This window comes from Grammomys surdaster, unplaced genomic scaffold (assembly GCF_004785775.1).
Source record: "Grammomys surdaster isolate TR1022 unplaced genomic scaffold, NIH_TR_1.0 125701, whole genome shotgun sequence".
Lineage (NCBI taxonomy): Eukaryota > Metazoa > Chordata > Mammalia > Rodentia > Muridae > Grammomys > Grammomys surdaster.
The window spans coordinates 1,396,708-1,419,796 of NW_021620536.1; the positions used below are offsets into that span (position 1 = coordinate 1,396,708).

General features: G+C 43.9%; 1 protein-coding gene across 1 annotated transcript in view; it reads right to left on the reverse strand.

The window, feature by feature from the left end:
* LOC114639341 (uricase) overlaps window positions 1-23,089 on the reverse strand; it is a 36,849-nt gene that overhangs the window by 10,595 nt on the left and 3,165 nt on the right. The window contains exons 2-4 of the mRNA XM_028788085.1: window positions 12,932-13,150; window positions 11,127-11,243; window positions 10,955-11,033 (exon numbers count right to left, since the gene is read on the reverse strand). Of these exons, the coding sequence (XP_028643918.1) occupies window positions 10,955-11,033; window positions 11,127-11,243; window positions 12,932-13,150 (415 nt within the window). The remainder of the gene's footprint in view (window positions 1-10,954; window positions 11,034-11,126; window positions 11,244-12,931; window positions 13,151-23,089) is intronic.

Sequence of the window (23,089 nt, forward strand, 5' to 3'; positions counted from 1 at the left end):
TCTTATGAAATAACCATCAGCTGTACATACTGAAGGCAACATGCCCATACTGCTTGGTAACATTGTGTATGGATCAGCTGGCTGGGTAGAGTATCATTCTCTATAAACCTCCATCAAAGATTTCTTAAAAGCACCCCTCATTCCTTCCCCATGCCACATATTGTACTCTGTTTAATAAAACGGAGTAAAAGCCCCTTGACAAGACAGGCAGACACAGACTCAGTCATACAACAGACTGGAGATAACAGAAAACATCAGGAGGGAGGGAGAGGATTCAGACTTTGGATTGTTCTTGTCTCTGGGATGAAAGCCTTTGATTCGTTTCCCTTCATGCAACACTGACTTACCCTGGGTTCTCTGGGGTCATTACTAATGCATTTAACTAACACAAGGACCCAGATGATAGAGGGTTTGCACAATTAGGGAAGAGGAGTTCTTTATTTTTAATTTTGAACAAACTGTAGCTTTTGCAGCGTAGTGGGACCTGGGTAGGACATCACACTAACACACTGGGAAAACCCAGGGTAGACTCAGCAAGAAGGAGCTTTCTTCCTAAGAGATGTGGCAGAGTCCTGGGGCAACAGCTGTCCCCAGTGGATGCAAACTTCTTCCTGAGCGTGGGTAAGGCAGCCTGAACAAGCTGTCCCAAGGTAGGGGAATTTGGCTGGACTCCTAGAAGTTTAGTACCAAGAAAGCTGAGGAACCACAAAAATTGAGTAACTCAAATCTCTACGACCTTATTTGTATGCACAGGCTCGTGCAGACAAAGGACATTTAGGGAGTGATTGAAAAACCACAAAGTCAAAAAGCAGGGTTCCTACGGTTACTTCTCTCCAGCCTGTAAGTTGGTCCTGACAAATACTTACCCTTCATGGCCTGTCTAGTTGAAAAATCCAAAGTCAGAGTTCCTGAGCATCACTATACGGTGTTAGTAAAAGGAGAATATAATTTACAGTCGACAGTTAAAACCCAAGGGCCAGGTGTGGACGCCCACCTTTATGATAGCAATGCTGGAGATGTAGAGACAGGACAAACACTGAAAGTTAGAAGCTGTTGTGGTAATTATTTAAAACGGATGCTGATCAAACCGACTATCTAAGCTGCAGCGGCTCTGCCTAGCTCAGCCACCATGTTTCTTGGCCCGAGGCCACGTGTGCACCGCAACTCGAAATGGCCAACCAGAAACACCAGCTCTGCCACCCACAAGATGTCAGTGTGGGAGATGGCTCTGCCAATCTTTCTTGCTGTCTCTGCAAGGCTGGGCATTGCCCAGACCATCCGACCATCCTGCCATCCATGTGGGCCCAGTAGGAAAATGAGATTCTAATGCTTAAATTAGCCAAAAGTTTATATATTTGATAATAATCAGTAACAAGATGCCCATACAATCAGAAGTGTAACCCAATACCCAACCTAGATATACCAACTACCTTTGACTGCTACAGACACATGAACATCCACCTCCATGGTCCCCTCTCTCTCTCTCTCTCGTTCCTCTCTCCTAGTTCCTCCTCTTCTTTCTCCTCCTCTCCTCCTTACTCTTCCTCTCCTTACTCCTCCCACCTTAGTTCCTCCTACAAGAAGCCAGCCTGGGCTACATATGGGATTTTATAGCAAGAAGGGTCAGAAGACACCATCAAAACTCTTTAAATCTCGCAGTTTTCCTTACCACCTGTGTGGCTTCAGTTGCTGTGACTCACTCCAGAGCCAGATAAGCAATGCCTATATTTTGATATTTTCAAAGCTACACAAGCCCTACCATCAGAGAATGCCGTGGCCAGAGGTTAGCAGTAGATCTGCTGATTTGGTATGTCCTGATTAAATAAAGGGTTCTGTATAGAATGTCCTCAGATAAACTGGCATGACAGAAAAAAAATCAACTTCCAGAAGTTCTCATTGGATGCTGTACTTGAAGAAAGCCCAGGAGGAAGATGCCAGCAGCCCTTGAGTGCCTTCATCTGGCTTGGTTTGCCTAACTTTATTTTTTCCTCTCTGTTCCAGGTACAGTACGACCCAGGTTCTTCTGCATGCTAGGCAGGTGCTCTGCCACCACAAGTGCGTTCTCAGCCTAAATTCTAAATCTAGAAAGACTCTGGTGCCACAGCATCAGTATGTAACCGTACTGTCTGTTTCAAACCCAAGAGAACAGCGGAGCCCACAAGAGGTGTCTGTTGAGTGGAGAAGTATAAGGGTAACTTATGTCAAGGGGCAACACCATCACAATGGAGTCTCTTTCTCATCTAGAGAGCTGACATCCACCAGTATTACTCTGTGCCTTCCCCCACCCTCCATTTCTCACACTTTAGGTAGCAAAGGGAAGAAATGGGCGTCAACTCTGGCTGAAACCATCCAGTTTGTAAGCATGCTTTTGGCTGATACCTTTCTAAGACATTTTCTTACTTAATCCTCAGAAGTCTCCAAAGTAAATATCTTTGTGCAGGAGACTTTCATTTCTGCACCCATCCTCACACAGTTAGAAATGGGTGGAGGTGACGTTTAAATTCAGCCACACGCCATGAGATTCCGTGATTTTCAGCCCCCCTTTTAGATCATCCTCCATCTGTGCAATGTGTCTCCTTCCTGATGCTCCCTTTGTCTCTTTTCAGTACTTCAAAAGGGCTTCCCGAGAGAGTAGAGGGTTCCCACTCCCATCCACAGTGAGCTCTGGGCGGCTCAGCCTTTGAAAAGCATCTCCATCGTCCACTGAATAGTGAAGCATCTGAATAGTAAAGCATCACTTTCTAAAATGGTTCCTGTGCATCTTGAAAGTATGGTATTCCTTAAAAATGTACAGGGACTACAGAGATGGCTCAGCAACTAAGAACAGTCCTTGCCCTTGCAGAGGACACAAGTTCAGTTCCCAACACCCATGTGGGTGGCCCACAAACACCTGTAACTGCAGCCCCTGTGGGGTTTGATGCCTCTGGCCTCTGTGGATACTTGGTGTGCACATACTCAACACAGAGACATAATTTTTAAAAGATAAAACTAAATCTTTAGAAGAACAAATTTCCTATGAGTTGCCAGTAAAAAGTAACTTCAATCATACATTACGTACAAAGTCATGTAAGCTAAAATGCTTTCCCCGATATCTCTTTCTGGAAAACAGTACCACCATCCCCCTCCCCCCCCCCGCAAAGAAACAGAAGACAGCACTAAAACAAAATAGTAGAATCCATCAAAGGCAAAGGAGAAGGAAAAGGAGAAGGAGAAGGAGAAGGAGAAGGAGAAGGAGAAGGAGAAGGAGAAGGAGAAGGGGAAAGAGACTAAGGCTCTGTCTCCGTCTTCTCCAATGCATCTACCTCTGATCCCCAGCATCTACTTTGCTCACCAAGCTTCAGCTTCTCCTGCAATCTTACTCATACAGACGCTGAGGTGTAGTGTTGCCTATCTGGAATCCCCAGCTTTGGCATTCAGAGCTCCTTCAGATCAAGTCCCAGTGCTCTTTCTACCACAGCATTCTCCCTCTTGATGGAAATGATGCCTCTGGAGGAGTCACTTCCCCTCTTCCTATCTTGATTTTCTCATCCTTGGAATGGAGATAGCCATGCTGGTTTTTTGGAGTTGACGGGTTTCTAGGGTAACATACATGAGGGTTTCATAGAATAGTTGCTGTATCCCAAATGCACTGTGAAAGTCTCCATGATGACCTTGCTGCGACTGGCTTTTCTGCACCCACGCTAACCACCTGTCAATGCTTCCTGTGCCCCACAGGCTCAATGGACTCTGAAACCAAAGGCCTTCATCCTGTGTTCCACCAGCCCTGGAGCAACGCATATCGACCCTGGCTGGCCATCTTGAGATTATTCACTCTCTCACTGCACTCTGGGAACAGAGAAAGGCTGTGCATTTTCAAATGTGCTTTGGCATCCAATTCCCACAGAGTAAATGCCTTCTGTTCCCTTGGACAATTAACTACTACTAGTTTTGTCCGAGGGGAAGCCAACTACTCTAATGCCCTCCGTCACTGTGAACAAAACCAACAAAAACTATCCTCTTTGAATGTTGAAACCATTTTTTTTCTCCTTGGCACACATTAAACAGACTGGATGAAATCAGAGTGCTTATTTTATCTTCTCTGTTGGCAGTGCCCCAGCCTGCAGAGCACTGGTAAAAACCTGAGACTTTCAAATGCATGGGGCCATCAACTAAAAATATGCTCACACACACACACACACACACACACACACACACACTGAAAAGATTCCAGTTTAGATCCAAAAGAAGTAATTCAACCAGAAGCAGTGTCATCTGGATACCGTGCCATGAAAGCACCCAATCAGCCTGAGATCTTGCCCCGGAAGCCCGTACCCCACCTTCCCGAAGCGCCGCTACGGTTGAGGGTTAATGCAACAGGAAGACTTTTCACATTTTTTCATCACTAGAGTATAAGCTCTTCAGCCCCTAGTGCCCTCCTACACGCTCAACAGATTGTGGTTTATCTCTCAGAGAAGCATGCGCCCACTGTTTAGCTCTCAAAGGGAAAGAAACTCGCTTCAAATGAATAGGAAACAAGCCTAGAACCTTACCTACGCATCAGGTGTCAAAAAAGCACACAAAAAAAGCTTTATTGAGCTGAGGGGGTGGGGAACTGTCATGAAGAGGGTAATTGCTTCCACAGTTAACGCCTCCAAGAAATGGACAAAAATAGCTAAAAGGAGGATATTTTAAAACTATATTAAATCATTCTACTATCAAACCGCAAACTTGGAAAGGGCTAAAGAGAGGCAAAGAGCGACTAAATCTGTGGTCCTCAACCAGTGAGTCTCGACCCCTTGGGGGTTCAAACAAACCTTTTAGCCTTTTACAGCGGTCACTTAAGACCATCAAACAACACAGATATTTACATTATGAGTTATCACAGTAGCAAAATTACAGTTATGAAGTAGCAACAAAAATAATTGTGGTTCAGGTCATCACAACACAAGGAACCGTATGAAAGGGTCGCATCGTTAGGAAGGTCGAGAACCACTGAATTATAATGTTTGCCTCTGTGGATTCTTTCTGTACCCCCAGGGATCCTCAAAGTCCAGGCTGTGCGATTCTGGGAGTGAAAGACATGATGTCACTAGGCAGAGGGCTAACATGGCTTCACTTCAACTAGGTGCCAAGCAAGGTGTTTTTAGGATCTTGTGTCTGCCAAGAACTTCTCTTAAGAACCAAAGAGCTGCAGTCCTGGTGTCAGAGGACGAAAGCAGCTGTCTTAGACATGGTTATCACCCCTCAGATCTCTCTTGATGTCCCCTCATTCTTCATTTTGTCTAGCTTGTCACCCCTTAAATCTACCTGTCCTGTCCCTGGGTTTTGTTTGCATCCTGTCCTTTCTTATCTCTGCCTCCCAGTAGCCTTCATATCAGCAAATGGGAGGGCTTTCTTTTTCCAATATCTAATACAGTATCTCTTATCTGCAACTGCTCTGTCTGCTTCTGTTTCTCTATCTAGCTTTGTGTTATCTGGTACCCTTTTGTTACTGTTGTTGCTTTGTTGTGTTTTGTAGTTAGAGTCAGAATGGGAGTCGTTGAATGCTTAAATAATTGTGAATTTTAATTCGAATATCTCATAGGCTTGGGGACTAATTTAGTTCAAATGAGTGATTCAGACATCACAGTGGTACCCAGGCTCAGCCAAGCTTCCGGTCTAGGAGAGCCTCAGGAGAGAAAGCATTGGTCCTGAAGATCCAATGGCATGCACGCTAGCAGCCTATGCTGTATCTTGTATGCAGAGAGCCTAGTTCTCCTATCAGGGCACGGAGGTTACTAACAGCAGACCAGCCTTTGACCCTAGGGTTGAACAAATTTTTCTCTCCTGATTCTCTCAAGGAAATAGCAACAATTAAATACTCAAAATTTCAACATAATGAGGTCTCTATAAAGGATCTACCTTTACAGTACAATGAGTTTTAGAGCTATATCAGGACCTATGTCATCCAAGATGCAGCAGCTTTCCCAGACTTTTGGTTCAGGGAAACAGGAAGAAGTTGAGTCCATCAGGTGTAACTCAGTCATTCTCTTGTGAAGGCCCCCTGGGGACTCACATGGGTGATGTTACTATTTTGGGTAAAGGGCAGGATTCTCACAATTCTCTCTGGCCCCCAACAAGCCACAGGGACTTGTAGTGCCAGGCTTCACTATAAATGTTGGAATGTATGGATTGATACAAGGGCATTTCTTCTTTTTCCTTTTTTATGTGTGTTGGCGTATATACATGTGAGTGTGTGAGTGTATGCACCTCCGAGCATATATACAGTGGCTAGCATAGAATGTCAAGTGTCTTCTTCTAATATTCTCCTAATTGCCTCAAGACAAAGTCTTTCTGGAAGCTCACTGTTTTTCCTAGACTAGCTGACCAGAAAGCTCTTGGCTTCAAATGGTATTCCTCAAGGTATTGAGGTTTCATGTACAAACATCCATGCAATGGGTGTTATGGTTCCAAATTCAGGTCCTCATGCCTTCACAGCACGAGTTCTGACCCACCGAGCCGTCTCTCCAATGCTCCATTGCTTACAGAGATGATGTCATGGATTTTATCAGTTCCTTCCAGTTTCGTACTTAGATAATAAGCAAATTAGGAGTTGGACTTTGCTGAAAGGACAATGTACACTTGTACTCTCCAAGAGGGACCGAGTAGAAACGGTCTCACATGCAGAGCTCTGTGTACACACACGTTTGCATCCAGTGCACAGGGGACACTGAATTCATTTACTACACATCCATCCTCTTACCCCATCCCTGCCAGCCCTGCAGGATATCAGAACGTCCTGAGCTTCAGATCAGTTGACTGGAACTTCTGGGAAACTGCCGTAGGTCTATGTGTACCCAGAACCTTTGGAGCCATCTGCAGAGACAAAAGACTTGAACCGTTCTGAGGCTCATCTTTCTGCTCAGCAGTGCCGGCCTAGTGATTAGAACTCAGGCAAATGCTACCTCCTGGCATGCAGGCAAGAAGAGAAGTCTGGTCTCTTTGATCATCATCATCAGTGTCCTGGACTTAACTACTGTAACATCCACATCCACTCCCCTGCCTGAAAGTATCTTTGTGGAAATCACCAAGGATGTGTACTAACTCTAGAGTTCCTCTCCAGCCCTCATTTAAGCAAGATTTCTTACCCTTTTGTGGCAGATATCAAATCAATTTTGACTTCTGCTTGAACACTCAGTGAAACAGCATTTTGTGGCCTCCTGCAGTGTGACTGTGGGAATCTCCCCAGGGGAAGTGCTATGGGCCAATTATGACCTGGTACTTGTATCTGAGGGGGTCTGGCTCTCTCTCTTTTTTCTTCAATGTCTTTACATCTACTTAGCCAACATGGCAATTTATGATAAAGGTGAACTTCAAAAGAAGGAGTAGCAGGGTAAGGTGGTCTAGGATTCTGTCTAACTTCCCCACAACTGATATGCATCATCTCTTACCCCGCCTTCCCCAAACTGGGCTTATAGGAAGAAGTTGTGCTGAGCCATCACATATGGGAGTCTTTGCTTCTTGCTGCCCCATTAAAAGCATATTTTTCTTCTATTTCTAAGACACCACTTTCTCTAGAAGTCTCCTTCTGCCCCTCTGACCAGTCTTCTGCCAAAGTCTTGAAAAAGAGAATGTTCCCCAAGGCCTGATTGCCTTATCTCCCCTTTGCTCATGCCACATGATGACTGTCTTGGTTGTCAACTAGACTAGATCTGGACACGACTACAACCCAAGCCACTAGGCATTCCTGTGAGAGACTTTCTTGATCAGATTATTTGAAGCAGGAAGACACACCGTAATTGTGGGCAGTGCATACTGGAGGCAGCCCAGATAAAAGGGCATGGAAGATGGAAGCTTCAGCTTTTTGCTTGCTTGCCTTTACTCTCGCTGGCGAGTGCATCTATCCTGTGACTGAGGCATTCCTTCGCTAGCATCAGAAGCATATTCTTGGGGCTTCCAACATAGTTTGAAGACCAGCAGCTCTGCAGGAATGCTCCAGGACTGCAGAGACATCCAACCTTACAGACTAGGCAACTAACTACAGGCTGCAATTGCTGGACCACCTGGACTATATCATGTAAGCCAATCTACTAAATTACCTTCTGATGTATACATATTTATTCCATCAGCTTTGTTTCTTTGCAGAGCCTGGTCAATATACTTCATATGCTATTTCTGTTTTCTAGAACTATTTCCCTCCCTTTTCTGTCCCTAGGGCTTTATTCACTTATCTATCTGTTGATGGTCCCCAAATCTATCTCTATCCCACATTCCAAAATTCACCGTCTTTAGCCTCCAAACTTTATTCATGTGTATATTCTCTCTAACCCCCAGTCCTTCCCCCTTCAAGACCTTTGTCTCCAACATTCCAGCTCTACTCAACCGCTAGTACGCTGGTTATACATCTCAAAGGCCGCACAAAGCGACCTCCAGCAAGCTGCCAGTCTGTGCATCTCCACCTCTCCCCGCCTTGTTCATCCCTGCCCTTCATCTACACAGCAAATCCCCGGGTGTCTCACTCACTCTGCCTTCCCAGCCTGTTCCCCACACTTTGGTCACACCTACTGATCAGAGCATATCCACAGCTTAAGCTTTATTTAGGCTCAGTGTTTTGCGGGGTTTCCACCCGTGATTGTAGGGAGAGCATAGCAGAGCAGAGAAGCCAGTGGTGGAGGGAACATGAGACAGATTCGTGGATATGGAAGCAGACTAGAAACTGGAGAGCAGGATCAGAACCAAGAGCTAGTCACCCGCTTCTGCCAGCTAGGTCCCAACCCTTAAATACGCCAGAGGCTCCCAACATAGGGAGCAGCTGAGAAGCAAACATTCAAAATGAGTGTCTGATGAAGACCTTACAGATTTATACATACACTTCCTCTCTCTCTCTCTCTCTCTCTCTCTCTCTCTCTCTCTCTCTCTCTCTTCCTCTCTCTCTCCACAGTAAATACACACACACACACACACACAAATACACCCATACACACACATACACACACATACCCATACACTCACTCACTCACTCACTCACTTGACCATTACAGACCTCTGCTTTTCTGTTGTTAAACTAAGCAATAATTATGGCTACCCTGGGGAAGAGTTGAGTTTTGGACCGTCTCTGTTCTGTTAGAATGCCTCTAAATCCCTTCACTGTGGTCTCTAGCCAGTCAAGTTGCAATGAGTTTGCTTGTCTGTCTCCAATAACGAAATCTACTGTAGATTCTCTGAGATCAGGGAGAGATCTGTGCATCTCTCACCTACCATCTTGCATGGCAGCAGTCTGCTTGCTCAGTGGATAGAGCGTGAGTGAATGACACTAGCACTTTCCATAGATGGATTTGATTTTCAACAGCTCTCCTTGGGTGGATACCCAGTCATTTCTAGTCTTTGAAAGCGAGTTGAAGAATGGGATCGAAAATATGCTAAGTTCCCAAACATGTGTGAACATGGATTAGGAGCTATGCTAACTGATACAGTGGCCTCCAGCCGCTTGCTGTCAGCCGACATTGAAACACTGCTAACGTGACTGAAGCTGTACTGCAGACACAGCATAGCCACACATTAGACTTGATATTTCAAAGAATGAAAATGACTTAGCTAGCATTTATTCCATAAATAACATTTTGGATTAAGCTAAATCTATTATTAAAAGTAATTTTCCTCATTTCTCTTTGGTTCCCTAAAGTGACAATTAAAATACATTAAAATCACATGCAGAGTTAAGCAGAACTGGCTTAGACTCTAATTTCATGACAGTAGTCAGTGTAGATTAAGAAGGAGAACATTGCCTGTGAGTTAAATAAGTGTTTCCCTTTTTTGTCTCTAAAATCACACATTCGAAAAGAAGGGGAGTAAAAAAAAGATGCTGAGACTGAGGAAAAAGAAGAAGGCAGGGAGGGAAGACGAGATGGAGAATATGTCTGTGCTGTTTTAGAGAACAGCTCAGTGTGGGGAGTTTCACTCCTGTGACTAAGCATTTGGTGATCAAAACTGTCCTTTTGGTTCAATATAACTTTTTGATTTCTTCTATAATAATAGTTTTATATTTTATAATATTCCATTTTATTCAAACACTAAGACAGCCTTAACTATATCTAGATATGAAACATTAATGGATAAAGAAGGAAGGAAGGAAACAAAAATAGAATTCAGAGTTGACAGTGACTCTGTAATGGTCACTAAAGCATCTCTTATGGAGACAGAAGTGTTGCCGCCATCTTTGCTCCAAATCTGAATGGATTATTTAATTCTGCTTCTCATGACCTCAATCAATGGAGCATCAGCTTTAGGACCCTTATTTGATCAGATTAACTATCTGATCAAATAATAAGGTCTATGTTATAATAAAGTTTCATAGTTCGTTTTAAATTGTAAATTTCTTGCTAAATAGAATTATGCAATAGTCATCACTATTTTAAGTGAGTCTCATTTTAAAGAGATTATAATACTATTATTTTATTATGCAAATAAAACGTCAGGGAAACAGTCATTTCATATATTGGTTTCTGGATCATTGGTATAGTATCATGATACTGTAGTAAAAACATTGGTTAGAAAATGTGGAAATTTTTTTGTAATTTTTTTGTGTATTTTATTTACATTTCAGATGTTATCCCCTTTCCTCATCCCCCCCACCCAGAAACCCCCATCCCATCCCGCCTCCTCCTGCTTCTATGAGGAAATATGTATTCTTGTCATTTCCAGTGTTTCACTTCAAAACTGGGTAGTAGACAATTTCCACCAAACTCCAGATTTTGTAATAGAAAGAATTGCCACACCTGTTATCTTTCAGCCAAAAGTAGATAACCTTTTAATATAAAATCCAAAGTCATAGGGTGGAGTCCCATCTCAGATGTAAAAGATTTACAAATTCTTTAAGGTTTTCCTCCATGTTAAGAAAAAGAACTGTTTAAAAATGACAACAAAACAAAAAGCCAAGGAGACATCAACAAAAGACACCTGCTGTCTCTTGAATAAACCTTAGAACCTGGTTTCTTACCGTTCCTCATCTGCTCCACCTCACAGAAGTGTGTTCCCGTGGGGGTGTGGATGAACGCGTGGACGTGCTTGACTCCGTACTGAAAGGGAGGACCAAGCTGTTACCAATCACATGCCAGCACAAACCACACTAACAAGTTCTTTCATTAAACTAGGAACATAAATGATGAAACCTTTTCAAAACGCTTCCAGGGGACCTCTTCCATGTAGACGTGGGCTCGGGTGACGTGGTTAAAGGAAGAGAGGAAGTGTTCACAGATGCTCATAGCAAAAGTCTCAATGCTTTTGATCTGTAAAGAAAGAGAGAAATACTCTTCATCAAAAACATCTCATTTAAAAGATTTGCTTGTTTTGTTTATTTTGAGATTAGGGCTTCTTGACTGTACAACTTCATCTGACCTTGAACTACATCTAGGATTATAAGCCTCTGTATCTGGCTTAAAGTATGTTTTGTTTTGTTGTGTTTGTTTAAGATAAGCCTCAAAGTTTAGCCCCAGGCAAACAGCAAGCTCAAGGCTGTTCTTCTCCATCAGCCCCCAAGGGCTCCACTAGACCCAGCCAAGAGTAATTGCTAAACACATATGGAGCTCTTTCCGGATGAGCTGTTTCTCCCAAAGAGAGAAACACAGAATTAGGATCTAAGGAGATAATATAGGCCGATCCTGGTTTTTCTCAACTGTTCCTGGGGTGGGTCATAGATTTCTATCACCGAGGAAACTCTATCTTGATACTACTTTTATTACTTTTATTATTTTTTTCATTTTACATATATGGTTATCTTGACTGCATGCATGTCTGTGCACCATGTTCATGTCTGGTGCCATAGTAACCAGTGGAGGGTATTGGATACCCTGGAACTCGTGTTACAGGTGCTTGTGAGCCACCATGTTGGTGTTAGAAGTGGGACCCACTGGTGCTGGAAGAGCAGCCAGTCTCTTCACTGATGAGCCATCTCACCAGCCTCTTCATGTATTTAAGGGAAGCCTGCTTTGCATGAAAGGAGGTATCAGCAGATAAAAAAAACAGTAGCTGTATTCCTGAGTCTTTTCTCAGGGAGCTTGTGATACTGGGTCTTTTCATGAGCCTTGCAAATAGGCTGCAGTGTTTCCAAAGAAAAAGTCAACCCTTAGGCGAGTCTGCTCGAGCATCTCCACAGTGGGAAGACCCACCCTGAGTGTGGGTGTGCCCATCCCATCTCCGGGGATCAGAGAACACATAAAAAGGAGAAAGCAAGCAGAGCCTCAGTGTTCGTCTCTCCTCTTCCTAACTACAGCTACAACGCAGCTAACTGCCTACTCTGAGTGCCGTGACCAACCACTTCCCAAATTGTGTAGCAATAATTCTTCACCCGTGGGCCTCAAACCCTTTAGCTTTCACCTATCAGATGTTTACTTTACGATCCGTAACAGTAGCAAAATTACGGTTGTGATCTACCCTCAAACCACGAGCCAAAATAAACCCTCTTCCCACCCTAAGTCGCACCCCCACGTCCTGGAATACGGGGTATTTTGTTACAGCAAGCAGACAACTCAACCAGGAGACAAAATTTGACAATAGATTTTGCCAATAAAGTAGAGTATCTTATAATTGATGCTCTCTTCGGTTGTACAACAATGGCACTTTCTGCTACAAATGCACGTTCTAAAAGTGATAGAAGAAACGCATGAGAAATGTGCTAAATCTAGTCTGAAATCCTCCTGTGACCTTGACCTGCCCATCATTCTGACGGGAGGTAACGAGTTAATTTGCCCAGGAGCTTCTTTTCTTAGCTAACGAAGTAAATTAAATGAATAAAATGGAGCAAGCTTTTCTGTAAGCCTGAAGAGTTTAGGGTAAAAAAGAAAATTTTAAAAATGGCATATATGCAAAAATAGGTTAAAAGGAAATGAGAGCTAAAAAAAAAAGCAAGTTCCGCCCCCACTGGAGCTCGCGCTGAATGTGGACCAAGAAGGAGCAAGCATCTAAGAATGATTTATACCCCTTTGAACTTCGCCAGGGCGTGCACTGTGTTCTTGATGGTGTCTGTAGGGATGATATCGGAATTATCACCATATAGGTAATCCTTTTTGGATCTCAGAGTCAACTGCACCGAAGTCGCCACCTCTTTGATGCTGTGGTATTTTCCATCCCTCTGAATATGGAGAACTTTGACCATGTCCTTCCCATAGCCGGTTCGGACAAATTCCACTTCATCATTCTGTAATGAAAACATAACTGTCTGATAGAGGAAGGCTACGCGATGCTAAACATGCCAGCTGCAGTCTTCCTAGCTTTTCATTTCATCAGACAACTATAACAGGTGAGATCCAGAACACTTAGGAAAGCAATATTTTGCCCAATCTTTGAATATATATATCAGAATATCCCGAGGACAGATAGGCAGACGGCTTTCTTGATAACAATTTTAAACATTTACTTAATTTTAATTATGGATGTGTATGAGAGTTTGTGAATATGAGTGCAGGTGTCCATAGAATCCAGAGCTGTCAGGTCCCTTGAGCTGGAGTTACAGGCAGTTCTGAGTCACCTAATGTGGGTTTGCGGAATTAAACTCAGGTCATCTGCAAGAGCAGTATGTGCTCTTATCCCCTGAGCCTCTCTCCAACCTCTCTTGATAATGATTTTTGAACCTCCTGTGTCAAAGCTACATCCCATCTGTAAACGTGGCCTGTCCCTGTAGCAGCTGTGATGTCTTACAGAGCATGGGCAAAGATGAAGTGGCTTGCCTTCCTTCACATGGTTAGTAAAGGCAAGGTTATATACATACTCAGGTCTGTTAATGCCAAACTATACAGTGGCCACCATGGAAACCAGCTTTCATCTAGAAAATTCAATGACTGTATTAACTGGAAATACTTCCATGCTCCCGCACCCATTTTTTAAAATGTGATGTTTCTGAGAAAATGCTCTATGATAATGGAAACAATTTGAAAATTGCCTTCTCTATTTGCTGCCAGGAAGGAGATGGGTAATTGCTGATAGGATCCAGAATATCATCAGGAATGTAGAGCCAGGGCCATCGGACTGCAGGGAGAGCTGAGCCTCTAATGGAGAGACACTTAATGAAGGGCTGTTGATTTATTCATTAAGACCTGCATCTGAAGCTGAAGCCTTAGCTAGTGAACTCATCCATTTCCACAGCTGGCATCCACCAGACTTGTTGCTAGGTGTTTGAGAGGCACAAAGAGTCGAAAAACTGGATAGCTGTTTAGCCTGGATATTGAATATTAAAGTGGTAATGAAAGTAGTAAAAGTGAAAGCAAGCAGCAAACAACGTACAATATAGACACAGCGCACACACAGTGCACATACAGTGCACACATGGTGCACATAGAGTGCATTCACAGTGCACATACAGTGCACACATGGTGCACATAGAGTGCATTCACAGTGCACATACAGTGCACACATGGTGCACATAGAGTGCATTCACAGTGCACATACAGTGCAGACACAGTGCACACACAGTGTGCATACAGAGCACATACAGTGCATACACAGTGCACATACAGTACACACAGTGCACATACAGTGCACACACAGTGCACATACAGTACACACAGTGCACACACAGTGCAAACACAGTGCACATACAGTGCACATACAGTGCACATACAGTGAATATACAGTGAACATACAGTGCACACACAGTACACACACAGTGCACACACAGTGCACATACAGTGAATACACTGCACGTCTGGGTAGAACGTCAGGAAACCTCTCCTGCTGCTCTCATTTTAGGATACCAGGGATTGCCTAAAAACCTTTGGGGACATCTTCAAAACAAGGATCAATAAGGCCCTGGGGACACAGCTCAGTTGGTAGACTGGGCTAGGTTCCATTCATCCATAGTAGCACATAGACTGGGCATGGTGGTGCATGCCTGCAGTTGTAGCACTTGGGAAGTGGAAGCAGTAGAATCAGAACTTCAAGGTCATTCTAGGCCACTTAGGCAGGTCAAGCCTAAGATACACAAGACCTCCTTAAAGAAACATTCATGTGGAAAATAGAATGCCAGTAAGAAATATGACTTACTGTGAAATATGGAATAAGAAATATCATGGCTTTTTAAAGAATTGTAATGGTGGCAGAGAAGGAGAAGCTGTTATGTTGTTGCCATAGCTTTGGGATCAGTCCAGACCCAACTCCACTTGCCACTTCTAGCCTGGTGGCTTGTGACAAGTGGTTGAATGTCCCTGAACTTCAGTGACATTGGCACCTATAAGGATAACCACCAGCACTGAGTGGGGTGGCTGGGGACTCTGCAAGCTCCAGCTTTCTTCCTAGTAGCAATAGTGGCCTTGCCAGGTAGTTGGATGTATCTGCAGCAGAGATGACGTTGGTTAAGGATATTGACTTGTTAACATCAGACACTGTTAACACCAGAATGTCCTGAGCTTAGGGGAGTCTAGCGAGGGGAGGAAGGGACTTGGATGCTTAAGCCCCTGTGATAGCATGGGGGTGATGGGCCAAGATCAAACGTCTCTGAGCATATAAATCATCTCTGTCTTGTGGAAGCACTCTACTCCTCAGTCCATCTTCTGCCCTTGCACATCTGAGCTGTAGTAGCTTAGCCTGCGAGAACACGGGGTATCCAGCAGACATGCAGCGTGACCCCTGAGCCTGTAGTCTACACAGCATCTCCAGTGGCTTGTGTGTTCTCTCCTCAACTCTGCTGCTACCATTCTGAACTCATTGTGGGTCAGGTACTTCCTCTACCTTAGGCCTTGCATCTTTCCTTTCAAACTTCCCTTTCCTTCTCCCTCCCTGACGACCAACCTCTTCACCACCCTTATTTCTCCCAGGCATCCATCATGTCTCCAGTGTTACCTCCTGCAGGTAATCTGTCTTAGCCTTTCAAACATGGGAGTAGGTGGCTCCCCTGATGTATTGTCAGGATGTTTGCTATTGCCTCAGAATCTTTATCAAATTGTATTGCAAGTGCCTCATTCTTGTGTGATTCATTCTGAAGCAATAAACCAGGAAAGCAGGAGAAAGTTCTATGTTGGTCACCATGGCAACCCCAGCTCTCAGCACAGTGCCTGAATCTTAAATAAGACCTTGATAAATGTGTCGTGAATGAACGGATAGTGCTACTAACCACCTCCTCTGCTTGCCTGATGACACAGAACAGCTAATGAAAACACACTAAAGAGTCCAAGACAGGAAGAGTGGGTTCAGTTCTGATGCCATCAAAAAAAAGTCCCCTTCCTGAGGAAACAGGAACAGGAAGGTGGGCCTTCTGAGGACCAAAACCTAAGATCACAGGCATAGGCTGTCCAGAGAAGAGAGGCCCATGGCTGGTGAGATGGCTCAGCAAATATAGGTACCAGCCACCAATTATGATGGCCTCCAAGGACTCATGTGGTGAAAGGAGAGAACCAACTCCCACGACTTGTCTTCTGACTGTCATACATGATAGCTCATGCATTGTGTGCATGCACACACACACAGTCAATTAATCAATCAACAAGAAGGGGGTTGGGGATCCCAGAAAGACAAAATGGAGTGTAGAGGGTAAAGAGAGAGTCCAGCATCCACGTAGAATGTAGCCATCCTAAGCCAACAATTGTTCAAGGCACACTAGAAAGAGAGGTCAGGGCTGCTGAGTAACATCCTAAGCCAGGTGTCCGAGGTCTTGTGTATAATCTCAGCTAAGAAAGGATTATCATTAATTCAAGTCCAGCTGGGGTTACACGGCAAGACCTTGTCTCAGTAAACTGGACCCCTGTTCACGCTTGAGCTGGCTGAGTTTACTGAGAAATGAATCAGATTCAAAGGACCTAACGGCCCTCCTTAGTTCCTTCTCTGTTGCTGTGATAAGACCCCACGATTAAGGAAACTTATAGAAGAAATAGTTTATTTGGTTCCAGAGGCAAGAGTCCACAATGACAAGCAAAGGCGTAGAGGCAAGGAGGAGAAGGCTGAGGGCACACATCTTGAACAGCCTGCATGAAATGGAGAAAGTGAATTCAACAAGGCATGAGTGTTTAAACGCTCAAAGCCTGCCTTCACTGACCTACTTCCTCCAGCAAGGCCACACCTCCATAGACTCCCCCGCCAGCACCAGCCACTGGGAACCAATAGTCAATGCCCAAGTTTATGGGGGCATCTCATTCAAACAAACCACAGCCATTGAACCTGAAGTAGGGGCACCAAGTGTAGCATAGAATACTGGAAAGAACTGGTAAATAATAGCCTGCTTAAGAACTAAGGCCATCTTCCTCCAGTTCGGTAGCCAAAGAATAGGAAGTCAGTGTTGGAACCCAAACGTGTACAATGCAGGTTGAGATCTACAGCCATGGCAACTATTTAGTGTGTAAAGATGGCATCATTTGGAGAGGATGGCCTTTGACTGAGGCAGCTCTGGTGGGGGGGAGTCTTCGTTCAGCTACCACTAATTCCAAATGGATGTAAATTTATCCATCTATATAACTAGAATAATAATAATAATGTCCCCTCTTAGAAGTACAAAGGACACAGCATAAAGCAGCCAGGAGGGTGCCTGGAAAAGATGTGCCCGATAAATGTTATTTATAATCATCACTGATCAATAGCAATCACTTGCCCGATTTTGCATGAAAGGATCCTTATGGATAGAGATAAATAATTAGGATACACTCCAAATCTGTTCAGAGAGGGCCTGCTTCCAGCTATCTCCCCTCAGGTAACAATGGCCTGATTTGAATTTCCAACTCAGGGAGAACCATACCTTGAATGGCCCTTCCTCAGGCTTGTATGACTTAAGAAGCAACACCATGAGTACAGAGAGACCGTGTCCTACAGTAACACTCTGACCAAATCCTGACCAGGCTCTGTACAAGACAAATCTCCTCTCCTGGATGGATTTTGAAATGTACAGGGATTCAGACTTGTGAACTATCTACAAATAATGTTAGCAAGACCTCTGAGATGTCAAAGGACTCTTCTGAACGTCTGTGTCTACAATGAGTTTGTCAATAGTATTACTTCTAGTTGCACTAAAAGGGGTTTGGTTTTTCATAACAGCTTTAGGGGTTCTACGTCTCAAGTCTGTTAAACTCCTGAGTATCTAGTAGATGTTTTTTTTAATCACGACTATGTGTTTCATGAAGTGGAAATTAAATCTTTGTGTGTTTATGAGAGCAGGTATGGGGTTTTCTAGGGCACAGACACGATTTTATTCCATTATAAAAGAATTGATGGCCCATGAAATGCTAAGAACCATTTCTCTGTGCAACTGGGGTCCAAACAGTTAGGGTGGCTTTGCTCAGTCTGGTTTTCTAGGGTCTAAGCATCAGCCATTAGACAGCATGAAAGAAATGATTTGTCATTCTGAGTATGTGGCCTTCTGGAATCAGGGAGACAGTAATGTGGGAATAAGAACAGTGCCATGGAGCCTGATGGCCTGATCCAAGAGCTAGTTAGCTACAGGCTCCTGGGCAAGTACATGGGTTTTGTGGGTTTTGTTTTTTCTTTCCTTCCCTTTTCTATCCATAAAATGGGATATAATGACAGCACCTTTTATGTGCACTTGTGAGGTTGCAAGGAACTGCTCAGAACAGCGGCCACCATGCGGTAATCGGTAGGTCAGCCAGCACCACCAGTTTGACCAGATGGGATAGCTGCAATGCTTTGATACCGACTCCATTACTGCGCAGCTCAGCTTCTCCCTCTGATAACACAATGGTGAAGTTTGACCCGTTCATAGCTACAGATAATCTTCACCAGTGTAAACTGAAGTTTGAGTGAATCCTAATTGAATAGGCAAATTGATGGAAAATATTTACGTGAAGTGAATATTCTCCTTCATTCAAGCCCTGTGTACTCTCCTCTCTGCACATTCCTCCATGTTTTTTTTTAATATTAACATTTACATATTAGTAACCACACAGACCAGACACCCAGCGGATTCTTTTTACTTTCTAGATTTGTCATAAGGAGGAAACAGGTTCATTTCTCTAGCTACACAGCTAGGAATTAACATCAAGTTTCTGTGATTTTATCTGCCAGTCAGCACGCATCCCCTCTTCCTGGACTGCCCTGTCTTTATTAGTACACACCAGTCCTTTCCCTAAAACATGGCTCTTCGCTCTGAACTCACTAGGCTCTGTAGTCACCAAGTACCAACACTCGGCTCACACACTCCTTCCCTTACTCTCCTTTGCACTCTTCTCAGCACTGCATCGTGAGAGTTAGAGCAGATCCTCTCCACATCGGGCCCAGCATTCAGTGGTGCCCTGGACACTGCCGTGAATGATTCGCCCAAGACACAAGACTTTTCATTCGTGGACTATTTCAGAAAAGTTAGGTCATTTTTAGTTCAATAGGGGAAATTGTTTTGAGTTCTAAGACACCCTAACAAGCTTCAAGTTCTTCTCAAGTGTCAAGAAGATGGAAGCATGCAGGAAGTGCTTCCCCTAGGGAAGATGGAAGTGCACAGGAAGTGCTCCCCACATGAGTCTAGGGAAGATGGAAGTGTGCAGGAAGTGCTCCCCACATGAGTCTAGGGAAGATGGAAGTGTGCAGGAAGTGCTCCCCACGTGAGTCTAGGTTTTCCTTACAGCAATTTTTAATCAGGGTAGGAGAGGTGACTGAGCAGTTATGAGCACTTGCTGCTCTTTCAGAAAACCCAGGTTTAGTTCCCAGCACCCACATGGCAGCTCACAACTGTCTGTAACGCTAGTTCCAGAGGATCTGGCGCCCTCTTCTGCCCTCTGTAAGCACCGGGCACACAGGGGATGCACAAAAATGCAAGCAAACAAAACACTCATATACACAAAAGAGAAGTAAATCCTTTTAGAATAAGAATTTTTTAAAGGGGGAGGGGAGAATTGAGGTTGGCTCACGGACCTTAGGAGTTCAAATCATTTTCAGACAATAAAAAGAAAAAGAAAAGAAAGAAAAATCCTTGTGAAGCCAACAGGAACCCTCTTGTATTAGATGTTATCTGAAATTGCAATAGTCTGACGAGATTCATGATAGCAGACCCCTCTAACACACACACTGGTTTTCTTTCCACAGGGCCCTATTTAGTAGCTTCTTCCAGTGCTTTGTCTTCCGTGGTCTTTCCACTATGCTGGACTTCAGTCCCTGAACCTCCTTACCCTGTTGGCAAAGGAAGATGCTTTGACTGGTGTTGCTGCTGTTAATTAACTTCAGCTCTGTCCAACGTTTAAAAGTAAAGGTTGCTGTAACATGCATGTCTGTTTGCATCCTTGTAGGGACAGATTTAATGGCAGGAAAGCTACGGGGATAATCTTAGGCAAAACGAGAAGAGATTTTTATCAATTTAAAGCAACTAGAGCTTTCTCTCAGATCTTAGAACTAATATAACGACAGTCTCTACCTTTGACAAGAGAGATTTAAAAAAAAAAGCGTAGCTACTTTGCATCTAAATACCATAATTCAGTTACAGTGTGGCAAGTAAGAACTGTGGATGAGGGCACCGTCTCTGTCTCTCCTTCTCTTCCCCCTCTGTCCTTCGTCTCTCCCTCCTTCCCTCTCTGTTTCTTTCTTTCCTTGAAATGTGCCAAGGAGAGTCTCCATATTCTCTGCCCAGGTTTCTCCCTCCTTAAACGTTTTCTTGGGCGTCTGTGACTATAAAGTCTTCACAGAGGGGAAGGAACAATGGTGTAATATGAGGAAGACAAGCACTCATATGATGAATGTTACAGTCGCCTCCGTAGACTTAATACATAGTAATGAGAAGGACAAGGAGGAGGAGGAGGAAGAGGAGGAGGAGGAGGAGGAGGAGGAGAAGAAGAAGAGAAGCGATAATGTTGGAACAAGAAAAGACAGTGTTAGAAGTAGCCGGTGATGTGGTGTGTGTGTGTGTGTGTGTGTGTGTATGAGTGTGAGTTTTGAGTATGTGTGTGTAGTGTGTCTGAGTGTGTGTGTATGAGCATGTGTGTGACAGTGTGAGTATGTGTGTGTAGTGTGTGTGCATGTGTACTTATGAATGTGTGTCTGAGTGTGTCTGAGTGTGTGTGTGTGTGTGTGTGTGTGTGAGGGAGAGAGAGAGAGAGAGAGAGAGAGAGAGATTGCATTATGTTTTGTTGCACGGGATGTATGAAATATGCAATGAGACTATGCTATTGTTGTGTGATCCTGTGGAATGGTTTTAACACACAGGATGGAGATGTGCATTCTGTTTAAAATGACTCTAAAGGGTGTTTCAAGCAATATTTCAAGAGAAGAATAAATTCTCATTATATATCCATGGTGAAAAGGAAGGGTGACCTGTTAGCTCACTGAGACTCCGACTGTGGGCGCTCAGCTATTTTTATCTTTTACTCATCACGAAAAGAGCCAAGGGAGAAACTAATTTCCCTGCCAGCCTCTTCACCAGAAGCCTCAGGATAGGAAACCGGGAAGAAGGTACCCAGGGACTTCTAGAGTAAGGATGGAAAGCTCACATACAGAATTGATACAGGTATCTGAAGGACTGGAAGGAAATGCTACTGAGCTGTACACACTGAAAGGGTCTGCTTCCCAGTGGCTAGGCTTGAAAATAAACATAAGAACAATGACCATGCATTGAGGGCCTGATGCGTGTCAGGAAATTTGCATGTATGATTTCCTCTAAATCTTCACGAGAGCCTTACGAAGTGCATTTTGTAGTCGTTATTGAATAAGGAAGACACCAGAGCCAGTCAGGTTACCTTTTCAGGACACACTGCTAGGGGATAGAGGGTCAAAAATGAGAGCCTGCCAAGCGTTTAACCCTTTGTCACAATCCTGTCAGTCTACCTGACAGTCTCCTCTGGGTCTTCTCATGAGTGAGAAAAGAACACACTGACCCTGACAGAGGGAAGTGATTAGCCACTACCAGACACTCACAGTTACATAGTGTTCTGTCATCTAATTTTCAACCCACTGAGACTGATGTCATCTTCCCTACTCCTCTGTGAGCTGGCCAAAAAAAAAAAAAAAATCAGTAGTTTAATATGAACAGGCTCATCAATGTGAAAGAACCTGCCCAAAGTCACACATGGGACAGACTGGGGACTGAGACTGGACTGTCTTAGGCAGAAATTTAACAACCCCAAGCTGTGTCTCTTCCCACACCATCCCTTTTAACAGAGGGAATTCTAAACTCAGATGGCCTGTGTTGACATGGGTGTATTTCTGCTGTCAGTATGAGGAGAAGCGAAAGGCAGACCTCTCTGGAGTAGACAAGCAGTGTGCCTTCAGCTGCAGGCAGTAATCATTCGAGGTGAACAATGACTTCCACCCGATAAGACCAGTGAAGCCAGGAGTGATGTGAGAACCACACAGAACCCAGCAGGGGATGCAGGCTGCCTGCTTCTCCTTACTGCTGCTGCCTTGCAGACTTATAAACCTGGGGATAAAATGACTTGTGATGGAGTCTCCCTACTCCTGCACACCCTCTTACGCTGATGTCTCTCCTTACGCTTAATTCATTCTGTGTTCTTATTTTGTGCATACGAATGTTGTGCCTGCATGTATGTATACACACACACACACATATATATATGTATATATATACATATATATATATATATAAACACACACATGTTCACCACATGCATGCTTGACATAGAGGTCAGAAGAAACCATTGGATCCTTTACAACTGGAGTAACAGAGCATGGTGAGCTCCTACATGGGGCCGGGAAACTGAACCCAGGTCCTCTCTAAGAGCAACAAGTCCTCTTAACCGTGAGACACCTTTCCAGGCTCATAATTCTAAGTTCCTTACAACTCCAAATAGAAGTTTGTAGATTCATTTCCTCTACTCCACACATTCCTAGAGCTACACTGACTTAGCGCCATGGAGTTGACAAAGCAGGGTGACATGCTCAGAGATGGAAGGGCAGACAAGGCAGACAATGCTCTGCTTTTGGAGAAATGTTACAGTAAAACATTCTTCTCCTGTGAAAAATCAAATAGCTGATTCCCTGGGCTTGTCCAACTGTGTTCCAACAGCTCAGTTCTGCCATTATTGCATAAGAGAAACTAAATACAATACACACACCAATGGGTACAACTGTGTACAAATAAAACTTTATTTATAAAAACAGACAGTGGGCCAGTTTTAGCCCACAAGAGTTTCCCCACCACTTTCTAGGAAAAGACTCAAAAAAGAAACATGTCAGTAGTGACACATTGTGTTTCCTAATTATGCTAAAC